Source organism: Anser brachyrhynchus, assembly GCF_964034855.1.
Source record: "Anser brachyrhynchus genome assembly, chromosome: 2".
In the NCBI taxonomy this organism is placed as follows: domain Eukaryota; kingdom Metazoa; phylum Chordata; class Aves; order Anseriformes; family Anatidae; genus Anser; species Anser brachyrhynchus.
Window position 1 is genome coordinate 45,826,830 of NC_137695.1, and position 25,024 is coordinate 45,851,853.

The 25,024-nt window shown below is 42.0% G+C and overlaps 1 protein-coding gene and 2 long non-coding RNA genes across 3 annotated transcripts in view; 1 reads left to right on the plus strand and 2 right to left on the minus strand.

The window, feature by feature from the left end:
• Positions 1–10,652, minus strand: part of LOC308190419 — a 23,025-nt gene extending 12,373 nt beyond the window's left edge. The window contains exon 1 of the long non-coding RNA XR_013947174.1: positions 10,536–10,652. This is a non-coding gene — a long non-coding RNA (uncharacterized lncRNA). The remainder of the gene's footprint in view (positions 1–10,535) is intronic.
• On the plus strand, positions 9,870–20,654 carry LOC308190418. The gene is made up of 3 exons (XR_013947173.1): positions 9,870–10,812; positions 11,241–11,315; positions 16,754–20,654. It is a non-coding gene; the product is annotated as an uncharacterized lncRNA (long non-coding RNA).
• The window catches only part of MRPL3 (mitochondrial ribosomal protein L3), a 28,274-nt gene continuing 23,768 nt past the window's right edge, over positions 20,519–25,024 (minus strand). The window contains exon 10 of the mRNA XM_080581754.1: positions 20,519–20,766. Within this exon, the coding sequence (XP_080437880.1) occupies positions 20,617–20,766 (150 nt within the window). The 3' untranslated portion in view covers positions 20,519–20,616. The remainder of the gene's footprint in view (positions 20,767–25,024) is intronic.

Sequence of the window (25,024 nt, forward strand, 5' to 3'; positions counted from 1 at the left end):
AAAAAACGTCAAACTAACAAACAACAAAAGTTCAAACCACCACCAACAACCCAACATATCACCCTTCATTGTGTCTGTTTGGATTAAACCTCTAAGTTCCTGAAATATATGACCTTTCACATTTTATTTTATATTGTCCTTCAGTTAAGCAACAGCGGAGAGTGCAGGAAAGTGATGGCTGTTCTGGAGATGATGGATGAGGCTCCCTGCGCTCCCCACTGCTTGCAGCCCATGAGTCATTTGCTAATTTCCTCAGCTAAAACTGACAGACAATTACCAGGCATTTCATCACAGTCAACCAGATTTTTTTTTTTTTCAGAGCTTGCTGTCTATCTTTTGATAGCAGTGTCTACAAAAACTGCTGCCTACAACATTGTCTCTCGAAGCTTTAATATTTTATCATTTCTTTGAGTTCTTGCTCTTTTTCCTCTCTCAGCATTCAGATCCTTTAAATATAATATAGCACAATACAGTGCATCTTGCATATTTGCTGCTCTAAATATATGTCATGTACCTGCTTGTTTACAGCACATTACTCAAGAGCTATTCTCTTAACCGTTTTGTTAAAATATCGGAATAAATTGCATTGTTGATGGGTATTAATTTTCAAAGGGTTTTCTAAAAGGAAGTTGCTGGGTCTGCCAATTACTTCTTTATCGAAGAATACAATTTCCAATATAAATTTTCCACCTGTGTGTGTACCTAGTGCTCAGGGCACCCCTGTGCTTGGCAGTTTCCAGCTGAGATGACCACCTGTGCAGATCCTGGCATCCAGCCCGCCCGCTCCTCGTGGCTGCAGGCGAGGGCAGTTCCCTGCCAGCCCCAAGGAAAACAAGTGCACGGATAGGGTGGTGGCTGGGTGCACTACCTCTGAGGAGCAAGGTTGCCGGTGCTTATTTGACTCCTTGGCATTTCTGGGAGGTCACAGGCATGTGGCCCCAACTGATGTGCAATTTCGGTTCTTTTCTAGCCACATTTAAATAAACCAAATGCCTCATTTTAAAGAGCATGATCTTCCCTTGCAGAGGATGCTCCAGCTTCAGAGAAGTGATGTAGCTCACCGTTTTAAAAGGAAACAACTTATTTGGTAGGATAAACGATGCACATCTGCGCAGTCAGTCAGAGCTGACATGATCTCAGGAGCCGGTGGTACTTCTCATTCCCAGGAGAGCCCTGTGAGCACAAGACTCTGCAGTTTGTTTTCATCTTCTCTGTATGCTGCCATCTCCTTCTCAGCTATTTAATTGTGTTCAGATGCTAAATCCCCATCACTAACGTAGCAGAAATAGAGGTGACTAGCTGGGAACATGGACTGGGAAGAAGCTGCATAGGCCTAGTAGCCATCACTCCTGGCCAGGTCAGCTTCATAAACTGAAAAAGCTCCGTGTTAAATTCAATAATTACTTCAGTCTGTACTTCTCAAGCCTGTTTTAGGCTAAACTTTATCCCTGGCCCTCTTAAAACCATTTTTATTTCCTGGTGTTTATTTCTCCACCTTCTGGCATCATTGTGAGAGAACAAGCATATCTCCTCAGTAAAAAGGGTAAAAAGGCCCTTCTTTTCTTGGATGGCAAGTTCCCCGTCCCTTGTCCTTGTGGCCCCCTCTGCACCTGCATCCTCTGAACTGCATCTTCAACACCAGCAATCAGAGCTGCACAAAGTACTCCAGGCTTTGCCCTCCCTACTGAAAACACCTGGAAGCTTAATCCTGCTGAAAGGCATAAAACATAGAGAAGTACAAAAATCAACCAAAATCAAGCATAATTTGGAAGTTAAAATGTGACGTTAATTAATCTAGTTTCAAAACCTACACACACACTCCTTTTATTCTTGGCTAGAGCTTAACAGCTGGCAAAAACTCAGACTCGAGAAATGTTTCCTGTTCTTATTTACTCGACTAAAAATAGCTGTCAGTGTCAAAGCATCCCATCACTTTTGCATTCTCTGTGTGTGCATATATATAGATATATGTCTATACACGCATTATATAAGTCTCTCTATACGCACACATACATATTTATTATATATACACACACATGTAAAATGTATAAAAATTTCTAAACAGACATATATATGTGTGTGTGTATACATATATACACAAATAAAAATATATATACTATTTTAAATGAAGTAGAACATGCAAACAAGAGTAGCCATGCAACAAATTCATATATAATATGTTTTATAACTGGAAACTACCTTGCAGGTGTAATGGCTTATCCTGCCATTCACTCACTCCAGCTCCATAAAATTTGAGCTTATGAGTATATGAGTTTCATAGTTACTTAAACTAACTTAAACTAAAGTGAGCAACACCTCTCCCTCCATCTGCAATTTCAGAGCAGGATTTCGTAATCATGCATGGTTCGTTCTCATCAAGTATTGATATCACAAGCATTTATTGCTAGGGTAATCAGAGGAGGAAAGGTTACTGTCTATGTATGTGAACATTCATATGCATGACTTCTGCCTATTCTTTGTGTCTGCCCCTTTGATTCCCCAACACATCAAAAGGCTCACGGAGGCCCCAGCTGTGTGGCTGCCTGCAGTGGGGAGGCACTCCAAGGTAGTTTGCTGTCTTATCACAATGGCCCAGAGAAGGCAGGTGGTCTTCACAGCTGGACTTCCTGAAAAGGACTGCCTAAAAATGATTGTTTAAATTTCAGCCCTCCCCAGGAAAAGGTTGAGTCCTTCCTTTAATATGACTGTTTTTGTTAATATGTTGTCCCAGGCTGATGAGCAGTGCCAGTCCTCAGGCTCAGTGCTCTCATCTACCTGCCGAGTATAACGGGTGGCCAGGGGTGGTGGAAAGGGAGCTGGATGCTTCCCCCGGCCCTGCCTGAGCCAAACCTGGGTACAGTTTATTGATGTCAAAGGAGCTGCCCTAGCTTACAGCCCTGGCAGTCTCTGTGGATTTCCACTCCCATTTGCCTTTGTTTATCCTGTATTTTTGAGAGTCTTTGAGACATGCTGTTGGGAATATCCTTGCCCCTTCTGACCAGAATTGAGCTTCTTTATCAAGCCAGAACATAACATGTCCTTGAGCATGATGAATCCACCCAGACTCACTCATTTTGCAGATACCCTAGACCAAACCCAGGAAACAGATGTGGGGGACATGAGGGATTTGTTTCTTCATGGTTAACATTACCCAGTGAAAAATCACCTTTTCACATTACGTGGTTGAATGCAACCAGCTGGTTGCCCCAGTAAGATGGGGACCACATTCATCACTGAGTCTTTTTATTCCTGAAGCCTCTTTCCATCTTTATGGGGAAGTCTGCACAGTTGGGTCACTTCCACGAGTGTTGCTGATCCTGGCAGACTTAAAGTGGGAGTGTGACTGCACTCTAGAGTGAAAATAAACCTTGCCTTGATAAATACAGAATAATGAAGAGAAAAAAAAATCAACAACAACGAAAAACTGGATTTGGCATTTATTTTAAACTGGTATTCTTGGAACTAGTTTCATAACCACCAGTGATCAAATCCAGCAAGTTTGTGGCTGCAAGTTATGAGAATAGAAAAAAATATATTTTTGTCAAACAATCCTTTCTTTATAATGGCCCGATTCAAAGACCCCTGGCATCAGATGAAGTTTTTACTGACTTTAATGAGAGAAAGGCAGAGGCATTGATGGCTGTAATATTTTTTTTTTCAATTTGCCTCAATAAATTTAGGCAAACAATTAGTTTTTCTCTGAAGGGGGAGAATGTATCCTTTGACTGATATGGACAACTGTGTAAGCAGAGTCACTGTGGTTGGAACCAGTTCCGTTATTAGTAACACTAATAAAAATCAAGAGCATAAAGCAGGCACATAATGATAAGAGCTTTTTAAAGGCAGCCATAACAAAAAATTTGTGCAGAGGAAAACTAACAAGGTGGAGTTCAGAACTACTAGAAACAAATAGTTATTTCAAGTCCTGTAGAAAAAAAAATGCTACCACATTTAATGAAAAATAGTAGCTTTTCAGTGTTTGGGAGGAAATTTAATAGTCCCCCAAAGAACATCCTCACTATGAAAATCCATGATGTGGTTAAGAAACACATGGAAATAATAATACTGCTATCTTCACAGAAGTTTTAAGGATTAATATGGCCCTTTAGTCACAATCCTATGTAAAAGGACTTCCTTAAGGACAGCCCTTCATGCTGGCAGGCATAGGGATGGTTTTGTACCCATTCAGGTGACCCTTTACAGTAAAGTAAGTTCCTCTCAACTTCTGACCTGAGTGGGTGGGTTCCTGAAACAGAGCTTTTGGAAAGAGCTCTCCTTCATCCACACTTTCCCAGATGGCTGTACAATAGTGGGGTCAAATGCTGTTTGTAAAAAGGGAAAAAAGAGGGCACAAGCCTATTTAGAAACACACAAGCTTCTCAAGTGCTGTGTCTGCATCAATGCCAACCCCATCCTTTCTCAGCGACCCAGTAACATTCGGAGTTTTCACTATGTCCTTTTCAAATGTCACAACATGGCTCTAATTTCAGCTTTGCTCACAAGTTAGCTTGAGCTGCCAGATAAGGACATGGTAAAAATCAACCCCCACGCCAAAGAATTGAGCACAACTAAAACTCAAGAAGTTAATACCACATAGAGCAGAGGCTTTGTAGCACAGCAGAGAGACCCTCATGCACCTTCCCCAACACACCTATGTCCAGAGTCCTCTAACTGAAAATGGTACAGTTTTAAGGTATTTGCAGTAAATGGGGGTGACAGTCACTTATTTTGGGACAGACTGGTGAAACCTCACTCTCACCTAAGGGAGCCTGGCAAAAATCTTACAAGGATCCCGTGGAGCATTTTGTCTTGTCTTGAAATGGCACTGTCTTTAAATGTTTCTCCACAGAAGCAGGTGGTTCCTGATGGAAGCAGAGGAAAGGACAAAATCCTTGGATGCACATGGAGCAATTATAATTAGGTGGGGCACTTACTAGCAATACAAAAGTAACTGAGAAAACTAAAGGCTCCTTAGGTACTACCACACTTTTCTCTCTGATCTTGTTCTCATTTGTTATTTTTGCACTGCTGAGTGTTGTTTGGTTGCTGGCAGATCAGGTATGTCAGCACCTTACAAGACTAGGAAATTCCCTGGGCTTCGTCACAATTCCTCTTTGCAAACACACAGGGCCAGGCCACCCCACACCACAAAAAAAAAACAAAACATAGGCATCTTCAACGTAACCAAAGTGGCTGATGAAAATCATCTTGGGAAAGGAAAACAAAAACGTGTCGTGGTAGGTCCCAGGTGGTGCTTTGCAGCACCATGGGCTGGCGTGGTCAGAGCAGACATGTTCCCTGCACGCTGCAGGCCCCTGGGCCCAGCGCACTGCCTTGTGCTTCTACTGACCCGGGACAAGGAGCTGCCGATTGTCAGTGACTAAAACGATGAACTGCATCCCCACAAGTGTCCCACTAGGTTATTTTCTCTTCTCTAGCCCCAGCTGTCCATGCCCGGCAGTGAGCAGCAGCTCCACTGCCCCTGTGGCACTAAAGTTCCCACTCACATGGGCTTTACTTAGTCTGTGGTGTCAGATGTTCTGTCAGTCCTGCTACATCTGTCTACCTCTGTCCTATGCACCTTTATCTGAAAACCTCTCATTTGCTCAAGTCCCTTCCTCATTATTTGCTTCTGGTTATATAAATTAAGCACTGTAATGGAAAACGCTCCTGTGCCCAAGGGCCCACAGTGAGCCACCCTGTAATGGCAGCTTGGATCCATGCAGGCCATTCACAGGTTTCCTCGCTTCCCTTCCTCTGTCCCTGTCCTCTGCCATGCCGTCAGGTCAGGTTCCTGTCCCATAACACAGAGCTGCTCCTTTTCCTTCAGAGCTTTGTTTGGAGAGCTGAAGCCCTCTTTGAGACCCTCTGCATGGACTTGAGGGTGAGCACATTTTCTTGCACAACTTTGTACTGAGTATACTTCTCAGCAGGATGCAAATGTTACTGCTATTGTCAGAGTAACAAAACTATGGAGGGCTTTTACAAGCAACTGAGGACAAAAAAATACCTACGCCAAAGTGTTTACAGCTCAGGTAGGAAGAGAATAGCTGTTCAGAGTTCAGCCAAGGTTTTCTGGAGGGAACCAGTGCCCCCCCACCCCAGGACAAAGACTTCTGGTGCACTTCAGAGAAATGGGTGGATTGTGGCCCTCCATCAACCTGTGGGAGCTTTTATCCAGCATCTTCCTGGGATACTTCAGCCCTGTGCCCATGCTGTGCTCCCTTTGGGCTCTGTAGAGAAGCTGTGGGGAGGGGGGAGCTCAGCACTTCCCAGGGCTATCTCCAGTCCTGCCACTTGGCAGGATAGGCTTCTACAGAGAGGCTGAAAGGATTTTTGGTAATAACAGGAACAGCAACCATGTGGACTTCCCTTCCTGAATCTCCAAATTGAAAAGACTAAATTGTGTCTCGTTTCCCCTCTTCCGTTTCTCTGAAAAGAAGCCTAGCAATCATCGTAACAATGGCTCTTTCTATTTTTGATGAGCCTGTGGAGAAAGCTAAACTGCAGAACTAATGGAAACCCAGTACCCAGTCAGAAGAGTTTCTCTGCTTTTTTAATATTAACTGTATTCTGATTAATGCAAGTCAATCCATCCCCAGATCGACACGGGGGTGCTGAACCACACTGATCAAGCCAATGTGCAGCAGCTGTCTTCCTGTTATTTTCACCTCTTTAAAGCCTCCCACCACCTCTCTCTCAGACACTCATTTGAACTCCGCTTAATTCACGAATTTAAAAGGAAAAAAAAAAAAAAAGGACTCATATTGATGCTATAAATAATTCACAGCCAGTTTTATCCAACAAGGGTGAAAATCAGAGAGGCTGAATCTTCAGCCACCATATGTTGAACCTAAGTCATCTACCAGGAGAGGGTGAAATAATATTTTTGGAAATACAGGGGAAGCATAGGAAGAGGGACTGATGTGACAAAACCAGCTTATCCTTCACTAAAGATGCAGAGGTGAATGTCTGGGGCTAGAAACCTTATCAAGAAATATCTTCACTAGGAGACAATACTAATGCAAGGACAACGTGTATTGCTAAGGCTGTATCTAATGTGCAACATAGACAATTCACAGCGACCCAAGCTTTTCTGTTCAGCCCCATTTTGTGCGGTGCAACAGGGCTGTTTGCGATGGGTGTCATGCATCCAGCAAGAGCCTGGCTGAGGAAGGACCAGTGAAAAACTGAAGACAGAGCCCACGGAAATATGCAGGTCGATCTAGTGTGGTTTAAGAGTATTGGCAAAAATAAAGATAACTTTGATGGAGTTTTTGTTTGAAAATGTGATTACAGAATCACAGAATTGCAGGGGTTGGAAGGGACCTCGAAAGATCATCGGGTCCAACCCCCCTGCCAAAGCAGGTTCCTTAGAGCAGGCTGCCCAGGTAGGCGTCCAGACAGGCCTTGAATATCTCCATAGAAAGAGACTCCTCAACCTCCCTGGGCAGTCTGTTCCAGTGCTCCGTCACCCTCACTGTGAAGAAGTTCTTTAGCACGTTGGTGCGGAACTTCCTGTGCTCCATCTTGTGGCCATTGCCCCTTCTCCTGTCCCCACAAACCACTGAAAAGAGTTTGGCCAAATCCCTCTGTCTCCCACACCTCAGGTATTTATATACATTGATGAGATCCCCTCTCAGTCTTCTTGTCTCCAGGCTGAACAGACCCAGGTCTCTCAGCCTTTCTTCATAAGGAAGATGCTCCAGGCCCCATACCATCTTTGTGGCCCTCAGCTGCACTCTTTCCAGGAGATCCCTGTCTTTTTTGTACCGGGGAGCCCAGAACTGGACACAGTACTCCAGATGAGGCCTGACCAGGGCAGAGTAGAGGGGGAGGATCACCTCCCTTGACCTGCTGGCCACGCTCCTTTTAATGCACGCCAGGATCCTGTTGGCCCTCTTGGCCACGAGGGCACACTGCTGGCTCATGGTCAACCTGTCGTCCACCAGGACCCCCAGGTCTTTCCTTATTGGAAAAAATAAAGATAACTTTGATGGAGTTTTTGTTTGAAAATGTGATTACAGTGACATGGTTTGCTCCAGCATGAAGCACGGCTAGTGCTTAAACTATAAATAAATTAGAAAAAAAAATCCTTTTCCTTTCTGAACAAAGAGCAGAACAAAAACTGTGCTTTCTTTTATCATTTTCATTTTGATGATTTCATAGCCATGAAGATCAACTTGCTGGCTTATAGTTGAAATATAGACAGGTTAGGATGGTCTTCACAAAGTCCCAGAAATGAGTGCCACTGGTGCCTATGTGCAGCAGTTGCCTTCCTATCACCTGCACATCTCTGACTATCCCTCAGACACTCATCTGAACTTTGCTTAATCTGTGATCTCTCAGAGTTACCTCTTCCAGAGGCAGAGGTATTGTCTTTCCTGAAAGGGAAGCCCATTCAACTTAGCAAAAAAAGTCATATGTAAAGCAAATGTTTGAAAGCATAGGGCCACCTTCTCTATCTATCTTGTTTTACACCTTAATTAAACAGTGACGTACAGGATTGTAAGAAAAACAAACAAACAAACAAAAAAACAACAAAACAAAATAAAAACAAACAAACACACAAAAAAAAGGTGGTCAATCCAAAATGAAAAGGGGTGAATTAGTAAGATTAGTTGTGATAATAAAATTCACAAATGGGGCTCATCTCCTGCTCTCTCATTTTTCTGGCATGGACACTTTTGGGAATGGGGGACAAGGGTTGGATTCAACTTACATTTACAAGAGACTTCATGTGCTGTTTGAATTTCACAGTGTTCGTGTGAACATGAGACTAATTAAAGTGGAAGACAAAGAGAAGCTGCTAACAGTTTCTTTTTATAAGAAAATAAACTAATTATTACCTTCTTATTTTTGCTTTCTGGATCTTTCCAGGAGTCAAATAGATCTCATTAGATAAGAGTTTAGCAGTTCCAGTAATGTGGTTTTGCTAAGGTATCAGCAAAAAACTATTTGAATTTCCCTGTGTAAGAGAGGCAGCATTGCTGCCTGATCTGCCAAAGGCATTTTTGGTCCAAGGCACAAACCAAGACAACTGCACAAACCCTCTTAGCACAGCCAGTGCAGGGTGAGTCCTGCCTTGCTCACAGGGACCCCTCAGTCCTTGTGTTTGACCAGGCTTGGTTGCCTCTTCTTTTTTTATCCAATGGACACAGTAAATGAGATTGTGCTTGGCTGCTGTAATTTGCCGGTGACCCTCGAGAAAACCTGCAGGGCAGTGGAAGCCCTCTGTGGGCTGTGAGGAACAGGAAATAGCTCTGAGCTGGGGGAAGAGATATCAGCACTCCCCATAAAGTCAGTATCCAGCAGCAGGGCACTGCAGGGGCAGTGCAGCTAACACCAGCTCCTGCACATCCCACCTGAATCATCACACACTGAAATGCTGGGCAAAACACAACTAATCTTGAAGGGGAAGATAGAGGTTAGGAAAAATTTTCAACAAGCAGTTAGTTTCCTACCATCAGTGCCAATGGTGCACACCCTGTAATTAGATGACCTGGAATTTTTCACACTGAAGAATAGCTTTTCTCTGACTTTCTGAATAGTGATTGCAAGTCCCTGAGGACTTGCTTGGCTTTGTTGCTTTGCAAACTGTGCCACTGCAACTCATTTGAAACCTGTGCTACATCTGCTCAGCACACAAAGGAGAGCTGAACTGCATTTGTCCATGCAAAGGACATACACTGCTTTTGTTAGTAATAAATTATCAGCAAGATAAGTTCTTACTTTCTTTCTCATAAAGGGATGGCTGGTTTACAGATGGATGAACTTATTGAAAATCTTAGCACCTGAGCACTTAGTTCAATTTAATATTGTAGCCTACAGCACTTTGCAGTAACTGCATGAAACTTCATGACGACAATTACTGAAGGAAGGTAGGAAAGTATTGAATTTTTTAACATTAGAGTTAGGTAATTTTCCTGGATACAAACAAAACTTTTTCTGGCTTTTATTTATTTATTTATTTTTATTTTTTCCAGCTTGAATTTAACCCAAATTCTCTATTGCACATTTACTTTTGGGGGCATAATTAATGTCTCTAAGGGTAGGGACTTCTCCAAGGTACTCAGCATCACCTTACCTGAGTTCCCATGGGAATCAATGGATGTTTCACTGACAAACAGGAACTGAAGGGTGCTGCAAGCTTCCCTGAGATGCAGCACCCTGAGGTCCATGTCCCTCATTATATTCCCAAAATAAGTCCTCGAAATAATCCTAAAAAATAGTAATCAAAAGGAGCTAACAGCCTTCAGCTGTGCACTGGGCCAAGCAGAGGCTATGTTAAATACATTAACCTGAGTATGGTAAGCTGCTGGAGAGCAAAAATGCAGGTTTCTGTAACTTGCTGTAATGCTTACCACATCAGCAGAGCCCTCAGAGCCCCTCAGGCTGGAGTTATACCCAGGTTCAAAGGCTCCCTGTGCTAAAGCAGTGAGGGCTGCAACGAGGCTTGGGAAATTTGGGTCTGCAGGGCTCACGGGAGGTGACAGGGATCAATTTTGAGGTTGGAGGCATAACCCTGTTGTTACCTCTGGAGGACAGGAAGCGTTTGGCTGGGCAGGAGCACACCTTCTCCAGAGCTGGAAGCACACTCAGTCCCGCAGTCCTCCAACACAGGCCATGCCCTACAGCCACTGCCTTCCCAGCCACCCTCACCCAGCCTGTCCTTCAGGTGGCAAGCTCCCTTGGCAAAGCCTGCCCTCCGCTTTCTTCCGAGTTGTTGTCGCTGTGGAGACAGCACACCCACACACACTCATTCCACAGAGGTTCCCTTGGGTCAGGCTTTGCAGCAGAGCATACAAAAATGTACGTTTCTATATTCAGGGATTTTTTATTATTATTATTATTAATTTTAAAGCATGGCATTGCACTGAAATGCTGTGAAATTGGGAATTATATCTACAAGGTAGATTTTAGATAACGTTGACAATTTGCCTACTTAATATGTGAACCTATAAAATTTGGAGCTAGATTTTGTGGGATCCAATCTGTAAACTAAATAACTTTAGGGGAATTAAAGTTTTCTTTTGACTACTCATGTTCTAACCCACAAAGGGCAAAAATGTTCAGATCCTCCCCTGCTGTTCTCTATTTAAACAGAAAGGAAAACTGAATGAAGTGGAGAGAGAAAGAAGCAGTTGAGGAAAAACTGAAATTAAATTTATTCTCCATCTTTCTGCAATGTATTATGTATCTGCAATGTATCAGCAAGCCATATATTTTGTTTCTTACAGAAGAAACTTGAAACACTGGACTTCCACATGCAGAGATGATCAGGATCTATAGCCCTGGCTGGCAGTTAATATGAGGTATGGAGAATAAATACGTGAATAAGAAAAAAAAAGAAGAAGGGGAAAAAAAGGTAGAAAAAAAAAAGGAAGGAAAAAAGAAGAAGAAGAAGAAAAAAGCTTAGCTGTTATTATCACCATTTAGGATTTTGTCTGTCAACAGCTTTCTGGAGATGTTAACATCATCTATGCTGTGCAGAACTGTCGGGGAGCTGCAGATGTGATCAGTCACAGGCACTGCCAGACACATGTTAAATTCCAGGCAAACCTGTCAAAGTACCAGGAGTGGAACTATGAAAATCGTCACACCATAGATGTCAAGTAGCAGGGGTGTAATTACATCTAGGTCTGATCCTGTGTTCTCCCCCCACTCAAAAGTTTCACTATAGATAATTGTGGGTGTGTATGAGGTACAGAATGAAGTGTTTCCTCTACCAAGCTCCTTCCACTCCTTTCTCTCCCTCCCTCCATCCAATGCACTGCATCTTACTTCTTTCTCCACGTCCTGGTGGCTGTTGTGAGGCCATAACACACCCAACAGGTCACCAGCAGTAATTTAGTTTGTCATTAAACAACTGACAGCCGCTGCCACGGGGAGGCAAATGGAGACAAATGAGACAAGGGCAGAGGGGCAGAGGCTGACGGACACCTCAGCGCAGATCCTCAGCTTTCAGCATGAGAGATCCCCACGTCCTGCTGGCCCCAGACCAAAATACTCTCGGTACCGAGAGTGCGCAGCAGCCAGCACAGCAGACAGGGGACTGCTTAGGACAGCTCATAGGAGTCACTGAAGACAGGGCTTGGATTTAAATCCTGCTCTTAATCTGGGAATTAAAGCCCAGCTGCAGTGACCGGCAGGCACTCTCCTCAGAAAATAATGTAGTGTCTGGATGCCTCTTCTGAAGGTTGTGTGCCTGAACTTCCCCTTTCAAGGGGGCTGCATATCTTACCAGTTGGGTTAAAACAAGCTCAAGGCAGGGTGAGACATCTTTATTCTTCCTCCAGCCTTGCCCTTCCTAGGAGTTTTTCCAGGGTTCCTCACTCTTCCCACACACCTTTCTCCTCATTTCCTCATTGTTCTTCTCTCTTCTGCCATCAGCATTCAGGTGTGGTGCCCTTGGTGCCCACTCCTCATCTGCCCAGTGCTCAGCTCTTCTCCTTCAAAGCCTCCTTCTGTGTAGTCCCTGTGTCTCCAGCACCTCACCAAATGCTTATCCTCTGTGGTGTTTCAATTTAAATCCCACAGGCTGTGGAATGGAAGATAAATCTTGTACTTTATCAACAGACGATGAACTTGTGCTCTCTTGAAGTTTCTGCTTACCAGCTTAAACTTGTACGCATGGAACAGCTTAGTTGGTGGTTGTAAAAATACTTCATAAACAAAGAGCTGGGCACTAATAATTCATTAGGTTTCCTAAATATGTCTGAATAGATAGGGCACTTACATATTTATAAAACAGCAATTATTTTAACATCGATGTTTACTAACTATGAAATTGTTTTGTTGCTATCTCCCTATGCTTGCAAATAAGCAATTACTTTTAATAATCCACAATGAAACTCATTAAGTGATTTAGACAAGGTGACCAGTTAAAACACTGGCTTAAACAAGAGTGGATGACAGCATATGATTATATTTCTGATACGGACTGTATTTCAGACAAGAGCAAGTCCTGTGTTCGCATCAAAGCACACGTTTTGGACACCGGTGAACACGACGGGTCTGCGGGTGGGAGACGTGCAGTGGGGGAGCAGGCCAGTGCTTTCCCTGCCTCATCGCCACTGAAGTTTCAGGACTCCATTTGATTTTTTTTCTCCCTTCAAAGAGTGAAGGGAACAGACTGCTTTGCCAACTGGAGCAGTTTCACTGAACTGTAAACAGACAGTGCTTGAAAGTCTGTCACTGGGCCTCCCATCAGAAGCAAGTGAACAGCAGTGGAGCTCCCAACTTGGAGCCGGTAAAATGAGCCTTCACCAGGCACACTGTTAGCACAGATAACTGCAGACGTTCACAGCTATAAAAGCTGCCAGGCCAGGTATTTTTCAATATAGAAAAGATAAAGCCTCCCGGAGACTCCTTCCAGGCCGTGTGTACAGCAGGGGAGGGTGGTGGGCGCAGGCCGAGCAGCTGCACCGCAGCCTCATCAGATCGCTTCACAGAGCAGAGCTGGAGAAATCCTGCCCCAGGCCGATAGCCTTCGGGCTCAGAGCCATGCCCTCACGTCTCCAAGGCTGGGTGAGAGAGAGCTGAAGGACTTTCCGCAGCACCTTTTCTGCGGAGGTGAAATTGCAGTTTAGAAATCAGCTGGCAATTTCGCAGAAAATGATTGATTTTTCTCTTCAAGTGGCATACAGGGAAAGAAGTTTTCTGTTGACCTGTGATCAAGGGAAATGGAAGATGGGGGAAGAGAAATCAAATCTGTTTCTTGTCTATCAGGCTCTTGCTCCATATGTAGTGCTAAACTTTCAGGCCAAATAAAGAAAAAATTGATGCTAGACTAAGGAAGGCCATGGAAGCTCCTGAGGAAAGATCTCCCTTTGGAAACAGGTCTTGCAGTTTGAGAACAAACCAGCAGACAAAAATGCATTTCTTGTTAACTGCAGAGAAAGGTAGAGGGATTTTGAATTATGTGCACCATGAAATAACTCTCCCATCACCCTCTGCCAAATCCTCTCATGCATATTTTCTGTGACACTGGGCACACGCATTCAAACTCTTTACAAGACTGAGGCACCAAACCTGTAGTTGCCATTGTAAGTTCACTGCTGCATGGAGCAACAACACATTGTTGCAGATGGGATTGGGCAAGAATTTTGTAACACTGCTTTTGCAGAGGCCACATGCAGGAAAGCCTCTACTCCAGCAAGGTTGGTCTTCCATTTCAATCTTCTAGAAAAAAAAAAAAAAGAGAGAGAGAGAGAGAAAGTTTTATAAAATTACTGTGCCTTGCTTATGAAAGATGAATCATAGTGCTTTTCAGTAGAGCAGCAGGTTGCCAAGGGACCCTCTTCAAGGTTATTGTTTTGAACACCTGTGAAAGCTACTTTTTTTTTTTTAAGTTTTTCTACTATTTAGAAAGGAAATGAGAAAGGAAATGAAAACAGACAGATGAAAACTCGACTTAGCTGGCTGCAATCCTATGTCACCCAGAGAAATGTGAACCAAATTACAGAGCACAAACTGAACAATAGGAAATTGGTTCAAACAATTTTTGCTAACAACCTCCCTTCCAAGCCCATTCCTCTCAAATCCCCAAAAGCTGGCTTCATCCATGGTATGACTCCAGTATGTACAGCTTTTTGCCAGAAGAATTTACACACCAGAATTTGAGATGCAGCAGTGAGCACTGGAGCACAGAAGGCTCAATCTCCAGCGGACACTCATTAGATCACAGCAAATAATTTAAGCCATTGTCTGCATTCACCCTGGAAACTGCATTTGCTTTCTTAGCTGATTGCCTCTTTTGAGTTCTGTTCTAGTACTCAAATTTGTTGCCATGAAAATGCATATTAATTTAGTCCAAAAATCAAATTATTCACAGTCAGTGATTTTCAGTGCATCATGGGCAGTGGCTACATGGGGTTTCTAATTCCCCAAATGACTGGTTGCCCACTTAGATCAGAAAGCAAGACAATACCATGGGGGCTCAGTATTCAAACTCAGAAATGAGTCTGCTGTGGCATGTCAACCATCCATGTAGGTGGGAGTCCACCTGTGGCATCCTACAGGAATGAGGGAAGCAGGACAAATAGAGAACTAGGGCATTATTAGTCTTAATCTTATCACGGAAAATGGTGCTGCTGGAAATCCTTCTTGTGATGCCCACCCCAGTGACACACACGCTTACCATGCACACACACATCCCTCTGAAATGAGGGGAGAGATGCAAGGAGAAGCCTATTGACAGAAGGACAGGGGGCTGAACCAGTGCTATTTACACAGCAGTCCTCCCCAGCTTGTGTCACATCTTCTTATCTTCACTGCTGCTTCCTGAGGTAGGTCAGCAGGCTGCATTAATTTAGAGACCATCAGCCTTAACATATGCCTTTACTACCTGACACCACACCTTGCTGCCATACCTGCACAGCCCCCAGAAAGAACTGCCAGCTTTATACGGGTTTGTTTTGCTGCCGTGCTTCAAGCACAGCAGAGAATTAATTGAAATTAATTCTCTTTGCTGGTGTGATTTATTTATAATGAGAAAGCTACATATAATTGACTTAAATTTCTCCAGTAGAAACTGAACACTTTCTCCAAAACCAATAAAACCCCAAGATCAAGGTCAGCATTTTTGCATGCATTTACAGCTGTTAAGAGCCATCAAGTGTGCTATACAAACACAATAAACTGTACTACGCTGTGTTACACACTGTGGTGTGCAACAGTGCAGAGCAACTTGCTGCAGGTGAGAGATGCTCATTAAGACGCAATTAATAAGCAATGTCTGTGCACTGAAGGGCATAAGAGCTAATTATTAGAAGACACAGGGTACAGAGGCAGTCCCACATGAAATTTCAAGGAGACGTGGGAATGAAATAAATCAGGAGAGTGAGCCAAGCCGAGCAGTGCTACAAATACAGCACTCATGAAATGAATGAACCCACCACTGTTCTCAGCTGAGGTTGTTAGGGCAGGAAGCACCCCCCTGGTCACCAGCACAGGGCAGCGTAAATCCCATCGCACTGGCAGGGTTGTCAGGCTCACTGCTGCTGCATGTTACGGAGGCAGCTGGAGGGCACCAGTCAGCCTCCCTCGTGGTTTATATTGCTATCAGTGTAGCGATATAAAGGTTTAATTCAGAGGATCACAGTTTTTGGAAGATTTTCCCAGCAACTGTCTTTCTGTACTGGAAGGCTTTCTATAGCCAAAAGTCCTTCTGGGGTTTTGTCACTTCCCATTCCATCATCGTGCTTTCATGGACATCTATCTGATTGTGCTACACTTCGCCTTTCTGAGGTGAAGCTGGTTATAAAATTCTACATTAGCAAGCCCAACTCGTGAGCTAGATTGTTAAAATCAATAAAGAAAAATAATTTTATTATTTTAAGAAAAGCTCAGACCGTACCAGACTCTGAAATCCACAGGGAAGGTGGAGGAAGGTGAAACTCTACACACAAACTTGTCATCCCTTCAGCTTACTACCATAATATTTCTTAAATGCTAACATAACACAACACATTTTTTTCCCCATCAAGTGAAAATAGCAAAGGAAAATGTTTATCGGTCTCACATAATGACAGAGTAATGGTATTTAGAAGTATGGATTTGAGGGAAATAAACTCTCCTTGTTTATCATCAATGGCTGCAATTATGTTGTCAAGTGAAATATGAGTGTTTTGATTTCCACTTCCTGCTGTCTTTTTACCTTCAACTTATATTGTATGCTTGCCACTGTTTATTCATGTACCGTTACAGAACCACTGAGAGGGGTTATTAATCAAGAGTATTTATTTTTCAGAGCAGTCACGCCATGCAGTCATGGATACAGCTGATGCTTAACCCTACATCCTCCTCCAAAGCAGTGTCGATGTTAAAAACATCCCCTCCCCAAACAGCCTAAGGATGGGGTAACGTGCTCCCGGACACGGAGCTCCGTGCCTCATCCACAGCCCTTATGTTCACAAATGCCTACAGAAAACAGGCTCAATATGAAAGAAGTGCTTGGAGTCAGGCTTTTGCCCCATGTCACAGGCAGCTCCAGGCACAGCTGAATCCCCAGGGCATGGATGCACTGGTGAACATCAGTGTCTTGCTGGAAAACATAAGAAGAGCTGCACAACAGGTTTCCTGATGAGACGGTAATAAAGTAGAGGAGTCAATAAACCTACTTGCGCTCATGGTTTTAAAAGCACTCCTGCTTTCTGCTGCACCCCCACGTGATTTTTGAGCATTGCAAAGCAAAGTGGTATGTGCTAGGGAAAGCACAGGCCCTTTACCAGCCCAAGGACACAGAAGAGACCGAGGAGAGCACACACGACTTTCAAGCATTATTTTCTCAGAGGAGATCAGTAATTTGCTCTCTGTGCTGAAACAGGCACACAATTCACAGATCTCAACTGCTTCACCACTAATACTAGTGGTAGCAGAGCTTGCCAACAGTTGCTTCCTTAGACAGCAAAACAGACTACAACGTAGGGTAGGATGCTGCCTTATGGGATTCAAGTCTCCTTGTAACATGTTCATCTCCTCCTCTGATAACCTACAGGTAACATGGACTAAAAGCTTTTTTATTTTGTGGTAGTGATGTTGCCTGTGCACATGTTCTACGACACCTCAAACCTTTCAATACTTAGGAATAGAAACAAACGTGCAGAAACCCACCTACAACAGAGCCCTTGGTTTACCTTTTCAGAAAAATGAACGTATCCCTTAGCACAAGAGACTGCTGGTCCGTCTGGGACAAGAGGGCTCTGTATTTGCCTAATTTTGCCTGCTTCTAATTCTCAAAAGCACATCTGCTCAACAAGCCACAACCACCTTCAGCCATGCTGAAGGAGTAAAGCATAACTACTTAGGTCCAGCACCTTTGATAAAATTTACAAACACTTCAGTAAGCACCCTCAATAAGTCTTTCCCTAAGAACAAACTCGCAGGTGGGCTTAGAGCAATTGGTGTCACTGCACATTCAGCCTTCCTCCAGCCTTCCTCCTGCACTAAGTCCCTTCATCAGTCAGAACAAGAGAGAGATGGAGAGTGCATGGAAAACGTAACATGAAATAGTGTAAGACTTCTAAAGCCTGATGGAAGAACAGGTCTAACAGATGTTCTTGTTCCAATCTAGGTTGCACTACACTCTGAGCTCACATTAGCAGTTCTTACTCATCTCACCCTACATTTGCTCTACAGAAAATAATTACCTTCAGGATGTCAGTCATTATTCAGGCAGCGAAAGCTAGATATTGAGGCTAACAAGTAACGTGAGCAGATCACTGGAATTTCACTGTTTGTGGCAAAAAGGGAGCAGTTCATCTCTTACCAAAGAAACAGGAACTGAAGTAGGTTGTCAACTTTCCCCTCAAGCTGAAATCTCCTTTGAATTCACATTTACTTTTTTAAACCTGCAGCTCCTTTTAAGCTCACATTTGATATGCTGTATTTCCCAAGGCATACACTGAATGCAACCCCAAGATATATTATAACATATTGGAGAGGATCACCAAGTTCTGGAACTTCTGGCTGAGAAACCAAGCAGGAGAAAGCACATCTATCCAGGACAACCTCCTCAGTAACAGCCCAGGGCCATTATAAATTAAAATAATAATAATAATAATAATAATACATTTAATAACAAAGTAATTGAAAACAGAAGACATTTAACTCTGAATTATGAAACAGATCACAGGAGTAGCTCAAAGGCTTTGGCTCCTGCCCCAGGCAAGCAGCTTCCCCCACCATTTCCATCCTCCCCCAGCAGCAGCAGTACAAGTCCCGCCCCACAGCCTCCTTGGTCTGGCACCATGATCACAACTCACTCTTCTGTACTTGCGATGCCATTTCAATATAGGCAAGAAACCGTCTTCTCACTTGAAGTACGTGTGTGCTAGCATTATCCCATAAAGCAGAGCAGGACAGCAAGCTATGCAGTTGAAAACACCCCGATTTACACATGTTCAGCAGCAAGTACACTTGAAATGCTGCAACTTCTAAAACCTGTTGCATTATCAGAGATGGAACAACAAACACCCCTTCAGGAAACGGCAACTATCCTGCACAGGTGGCAAGTTGCACTCGTTGCTAGTCTCACAGCCAACACTTGACACCCTACTGGGTGTTTGCTACAGGATATGGGCTTTTTGCACCACACCTGCTGCGTGATACCTGCACTTGCAGAGACAGTGTTACTGAAGAGAAGGGGAAGCAGAAGGAGAGTGCTGTTATTCAGCATTCTGATTAACTCATTTGAATCACATATTTAATTTTTAAATTTGACTGAATCCAGCTAAGAGGCTATTTGCAGAAATTTTCATACCAGAGTCTCTAACGATCTCTCCCAGTGTACTTCAATGTGCTAGCTCTATGCAGCTTCTTTAGGATGGTATGTGGTTTCTTCAAGCTATTAAAAAAATCCAAAACATCCTCAGTGGCTGAGAGATATCATAAAGAGAAGAACATCACTTTTAAATTGGTATTAGTAAGGTCTTTAGAATTTTTCAATATATTTGTCATCTTGTGATAAAGCTGCAAAGATGAACAGACAGCTCTACTACAGTATTAATAATAGCTTAAGATATGTAAATTCTTGAACTACTGCAGGGCTTGTAAATAAGCGTTCAGATGGCACTTTGACAGTTATGCAGATACTTGCGCTTCTGGTATGTGAGAGGGTTTACAGCGTTCAAAGACCAGACTTATAAATAGTAAATCACATGAAGAATGAAAGAAGTGTACAGATTCCAACTATTAAAAGGTGATGTAGAAGAAAAACAAGCATTAGCATAAAGACAAATCCTTCATATTTGGCCTCGTTTCTTTGTAAGAGCTCTCCTGTAACAGCATGAGAATCCAATACAGAGAAAACTGTAGAGGGAGTGATATTTCTCCAGAGAGCATGCAAGGGATCCTCTGTGAAGTTCAGAATAAGCTGTCAGCAAAGGCGACAAACAGCTGGCCACTGCAGTCTTAGTGCTTCTCTGCTAATAAACACTTCTCCTCCCAATACCCCCTCACTGTTCACACTGCTAGCACTCTCTGAAGAGACAGACAGTGGTCAAGAAGATCTTTACCCTAGGAAATTTGATGGATATCTGCTATATTAAACTCAACACAACATTAAAGCTAAAGAAAAGAGCTCTAGTAAAAAGAAGGAAATAAAAATCAACCCATGCTGCTATAAATGAATGTATTTTCCCTTTTTAATTTCAGGTTATTACGCTTTGTGAATCTGGATTTGCATCTGATTTATTCATCCCCTCAGATGTCTAAGCATATATGAAAGTGGTTTTTTTTTTTTGTTAGATTGATCAGTTGGCCAGAATACTTTCCACAGAAGAGAAATGTGGAATTTGGTAGCATTCAAAAAAATCAAATAGACCCATCTTCAGGACAGTTTTTTAGAAACGTCTAAGTTTTCACAGCCCGTGACGGAGGACAAAAGATCACTGAAGACAAGCTAATGTGCTTTGAAACCTGTCCGTCTGACTCACCTGCTGATTTATACAGATTTGCAATTTATAGTCTTAAGTCTTATTACCCTACCAAAACAGTGATATCTGAAGCATTCATGTCAGTTGGCCAGATTGCAATTCATAGGTTTATTCTTATATAGCATTGCAAAGTTCATGAAAATAACAAAACTGTACATTTTGAAAGATGTCACGAACATTATGCATATGTGACAGACGGATCCGTGAACTGGAAAATTTCCTCATCGTACAAGTCTTCAGGTAGTTTTTCGTCTCCATCAGCAAAAAATGTGGGGAACGGAGGGTTTTTATTGCAGTCTTTGTAATGAGGCAATTTTGTATCTTTGACCTAAAAAGCAAGAGAGGAAAAGGAAGGTTAATAAATATTACAGAGAACTTTCAGAGAGCAATGCACTAAAAGTCAAAGAAATCACCTTGCATGTATAAGAAGAAACAATAGCATTCACATCATACTTGCATATCCTGTATAATCATCAGTTACTTTACACTACTTTTTTTTGTACCGAAGTCATTGAGGAGTTAAAAAAAACAACAAGAAAACAAAAAAAAAAACAACACTGCAAACAAAAATGCTCAAGGAGAATTTATCACTTGTACCATACTGACAGAAAGGAAATCTACTCTTATGAATTCATTGCTCAATATTTTAAAATGCTATTAACATAAACGTATGCAAGCAGGGCTTGTTTTAACTGTGTTTATATCCCACATTACTTTCCTACATGACATATTAAGTTATATTACGCAGTGTAATAACCTCTTCAACAACCAAGACATGCTCCTGTATTTATGATACAAACTAATTCTGGCAACTGATTCTACAAAGATACGCATCTGTATTGTATGTGGTCCCTCTGGCTACTGCAAGGCTAATCAGTGACTACAGAATTAAATATGTAGACTTCTTCACCTAGGAATCAGTACCCAGGTTTGTGGAACATAAGCCTTTAAGAAAAGTTAATTTCCAAAACTGTAGTGCCATACAGAAATAACTTTCCTTTACTGACCTCTCTACATGGTGAAAAGATTTAAAATCTAGCCCTTGAAACTCCAATCTTTGAAGAAAATTAGTAGCTAGAGTTATCAGCAAAAAGCAGTTTGTCTGCGGTGGAAGATAGAGAGGTGGTATCTCTGAAGAAGAAAAAAAAGAGCGACAAATTTTCAAATAATGAAATTTCATTTAAAATAAGGTTCTTCATTTTTATATTGTTACAGACGATCTTCCTCCTGGAGCTGTAATAATCCCTTTCAGCCACCGTACTCAATTGGATTTAAAAAAGTACAACTAGATTAGGGAAAATTTTAGTGTAGTGAAGATAAGTTGTCTTTCCCCTCACCCTCCCCCCCCCCCTCTTTTTGGGGGAAGTCTTCTTAAGAGCTGGAAGCTTGTTTCTTCTTGGCTGGAAAAAGCCTCACATAAGACAACTGTGATTTACAGCAGAAATTAGATAAAACAATTTTATGCCTGCTGACAGTTCTCTTCTGACAGCCCTGATTTTACCAGATTCATATCTGTTATTACTTGAGCCTTTGCAGAAGTCCATGAGGATTCCTGCAGATGAAATGCACAATAAATGACTTAAACTTGAGCTTTTAAAACTGCTATTTATTTTATCCAAAGAAGTTCCAACAGCTTTCTAAATGAAGGTTTATTAAACAAAAGAAAGCCTTTTGCAAAGAACAAGGGGCAGAAAGGCTCAACACATCGTACTGGTTAGGATGGCTACTTAGCTTTTTGAGTAGACCATTACTCTTCCACCAGACACCTCCTGTTCACTTGTCAACTGCCATGCATAACTACTGAAGTACCCATGCCCAGGGCAGACAACAGTTCACGTTACGTATCTACATGGAATAAACTAAGCTGAGGTGCAGGTCCAAAGACAACAGCTGGAGCTGCAACAGCTCCAGCAACAGTGAGCTCATGGGAAACAAAATCAAACAGCTTCAACCATTCCACCTGAACTGCTGAAGTCGCATTTCCCTTTCAATGTACTGCTGCTATTTCTTTTACTAGATAAACATGTTTTAGTAACTTCACCAGTTACCTATTATTTCCCTTCTTCCTTTTTCTCTTCCTCCCTCATCCCATGACACAGCATAAGCCTTCTTTGCTACACCTCTCTTCTGAAATATAGTGAAAATATCCATGGTCTCTACATTAGCCACAATATATTAGGAAGATTAAGATAAATTGCTTTATTTCTGATATCTTATTTATTTCATATGCATCTTACTAGAGTGTTTTTCATATTTATTTTTTTTGTTACTTTGGTTTATTCTCATTTTGAAATAAATATGTAGTATTACATATTTGGGGAGGGCCTCTTTATCAGGGAGTGTAGTTATAGGACACTGCGTAATTGCTTTAAACTAAAGGAGGGTAGATTTAGATTACATATTTGGAAGAAATTCTTTACTCTGAAGGCGGTGAGGGTATAGAACAGGTTGCCCAGAGAAGCTGTGGATGCCCCATCCCTGGAGGTGTTCAAGGCCAGGCTGGATGGGGCTTTGGGCAACCTGGTCTGGTGGGAAGTGTCCCTGCCCATGGCAGGGGGTTGGAACTGGGTGATCTTTAAGGTCGCTTCCAACCCAAACCATCTTGTGGTTCTACATACAGATTGTTTTGGACACCTGGAAACTGAAAGGAACTTAAATGTTTGTTCCCTCCCCCCTTTTTTTTTCTTCCTTTCTTTTCTTAAAGCAGGTATTTCTTATCCTAGGACTTATGAGTGAGACATCTGTTCTTAACTGAAGGCAAACCCAACACTCTAATCTTTCTCCTGCATTAGTTTATCTAAGTAAATGTAAGATTTCTGTTCAACCTTAACGTTGTTGCAGATAGTGCATTTTGTGCAATAAGGAGTGTTCTTAAAGAAGCTTCAGGATTCCTAAGGGACCTTTTCAGCCAGCCACTGTACAGTAATATTTCATTTTGCCCCTTTTAAACTCCTCAGAAGCTTGGCAGATCCCAAGAGCATGAGCCATGGCGGGTGTTAAAATTATTTTCTTCTGATATGCTCTGTCTTTTGATCACTATAACTGATACAGTATGTTTTCTGACTAGTGAAAACTCTAGCTCCTTTTCTGTCTTTTTCTACACTCAAGGCTTTCAAGTGCAAGTAAAGCTCTACTCCTGAAGCATCGTCTTGAAGCATCAATACCAGATAGAAGGGAGAAAGAGGCATGTTCATTCAAAATTCCCAAAGTTGTTAGACAGGTATTACTATTCCTATCAAAAGGATAATTCAATTTCACTTTACATCTGAAAACTACAATTAGCAACTTAAAACATGATACATTTTCTCTGTATTCTCAATAAAATTAATGGACGGCCTACTTTTTATTTAGGAAGGATGGATTTTCCCTAATAAAGGGAAAAATGCCACTGAATGTCTTTCACCTTACTCCTCAGAGTCAAAATCCCACAGCTGCAAAACTATGCTTTAGAACAAAAAATCCAAAGCTGTATCAAGTAACATTTCACTTCCCTCCTTCCTTCCCGAAGTTCACAGAATATTTTTTACATTCTAAATTGAAACTGCTGTATGAGCAATTGCTTTGGTAACCTTTCACAATAAGGCTGTAGTCTCTAACAGTTGTGTAATTATGTAGAAATAATTCACATATAAGCTTCTCTCATAACTGTGTTTAGTCCCTGAGAAAAAACAGTTTACAACTCAAAAGTTTAATGACGCCATGTCTAAGATTTTAAGTGCTCTTCTGCAGGTTTTCTGGCAATATAAATCCAGTATTTTCACAATTGATAGCACTGATCCCTTTCAACTCTCTTCCTGACAATTCTCAAAGGAAAAAAGAATGGAAAAAACAAACAAAACCAGAAGAACCCCATGACATCTGTGTAAGTTTTAATGCTCTGCGTTATTAAAATCCAGTGAACTTAGCTCTCACTCAGAGAAGGAAGTGGGCTGAGCACCCAGCTAGCTGTTACAATCCATATAAGCATTCACTGTATAACTCAATATAACATAGCCACTTGGCTTGCTTAACTACTGTTAATATTGCTATATATTACAGTACACTATCCTATAGATAGACATTGTACATAGTAGTATAAATACGCTACAGTATATTCTCTGTGAAGTTTTGTAAATGAGAAAAACATGTGAGAAAGTTGAAATTGGACCTGATCATTATTTTGGCACTAGATCTTTAAAACAGTCAAAGAGTTTTGCAGATACTTAATGTGCATGTATGCACGTCCCATATATTGACAGGAAAAATAGGTAGTATATACAAATTCAGAAATCTATCAACACAAAATAACATGGTCTTAAACAGGCATCAAAACTTAACGCTGAAGTCACAATTCACATTTGCTGTTTAACAGGGCTTCGGGCTGTGTTAGCAACCACAGCCAAGAATGCAAACTGTTTGCTAGACAGAAAAATGTGTTTCAATACACTCAGTTTTAGAAATAATCTCAAGTGTCATACATTACCCAGCTCAGTTTCTATGCTATTTTTTGAAGTTAGGCAGAAAATTTACTTCAATAATTATAGCCAATTTATGATCAGCCTTATTTTGTCTTAAAAAACAAACAAAAAAACCCTTACACCACTCTA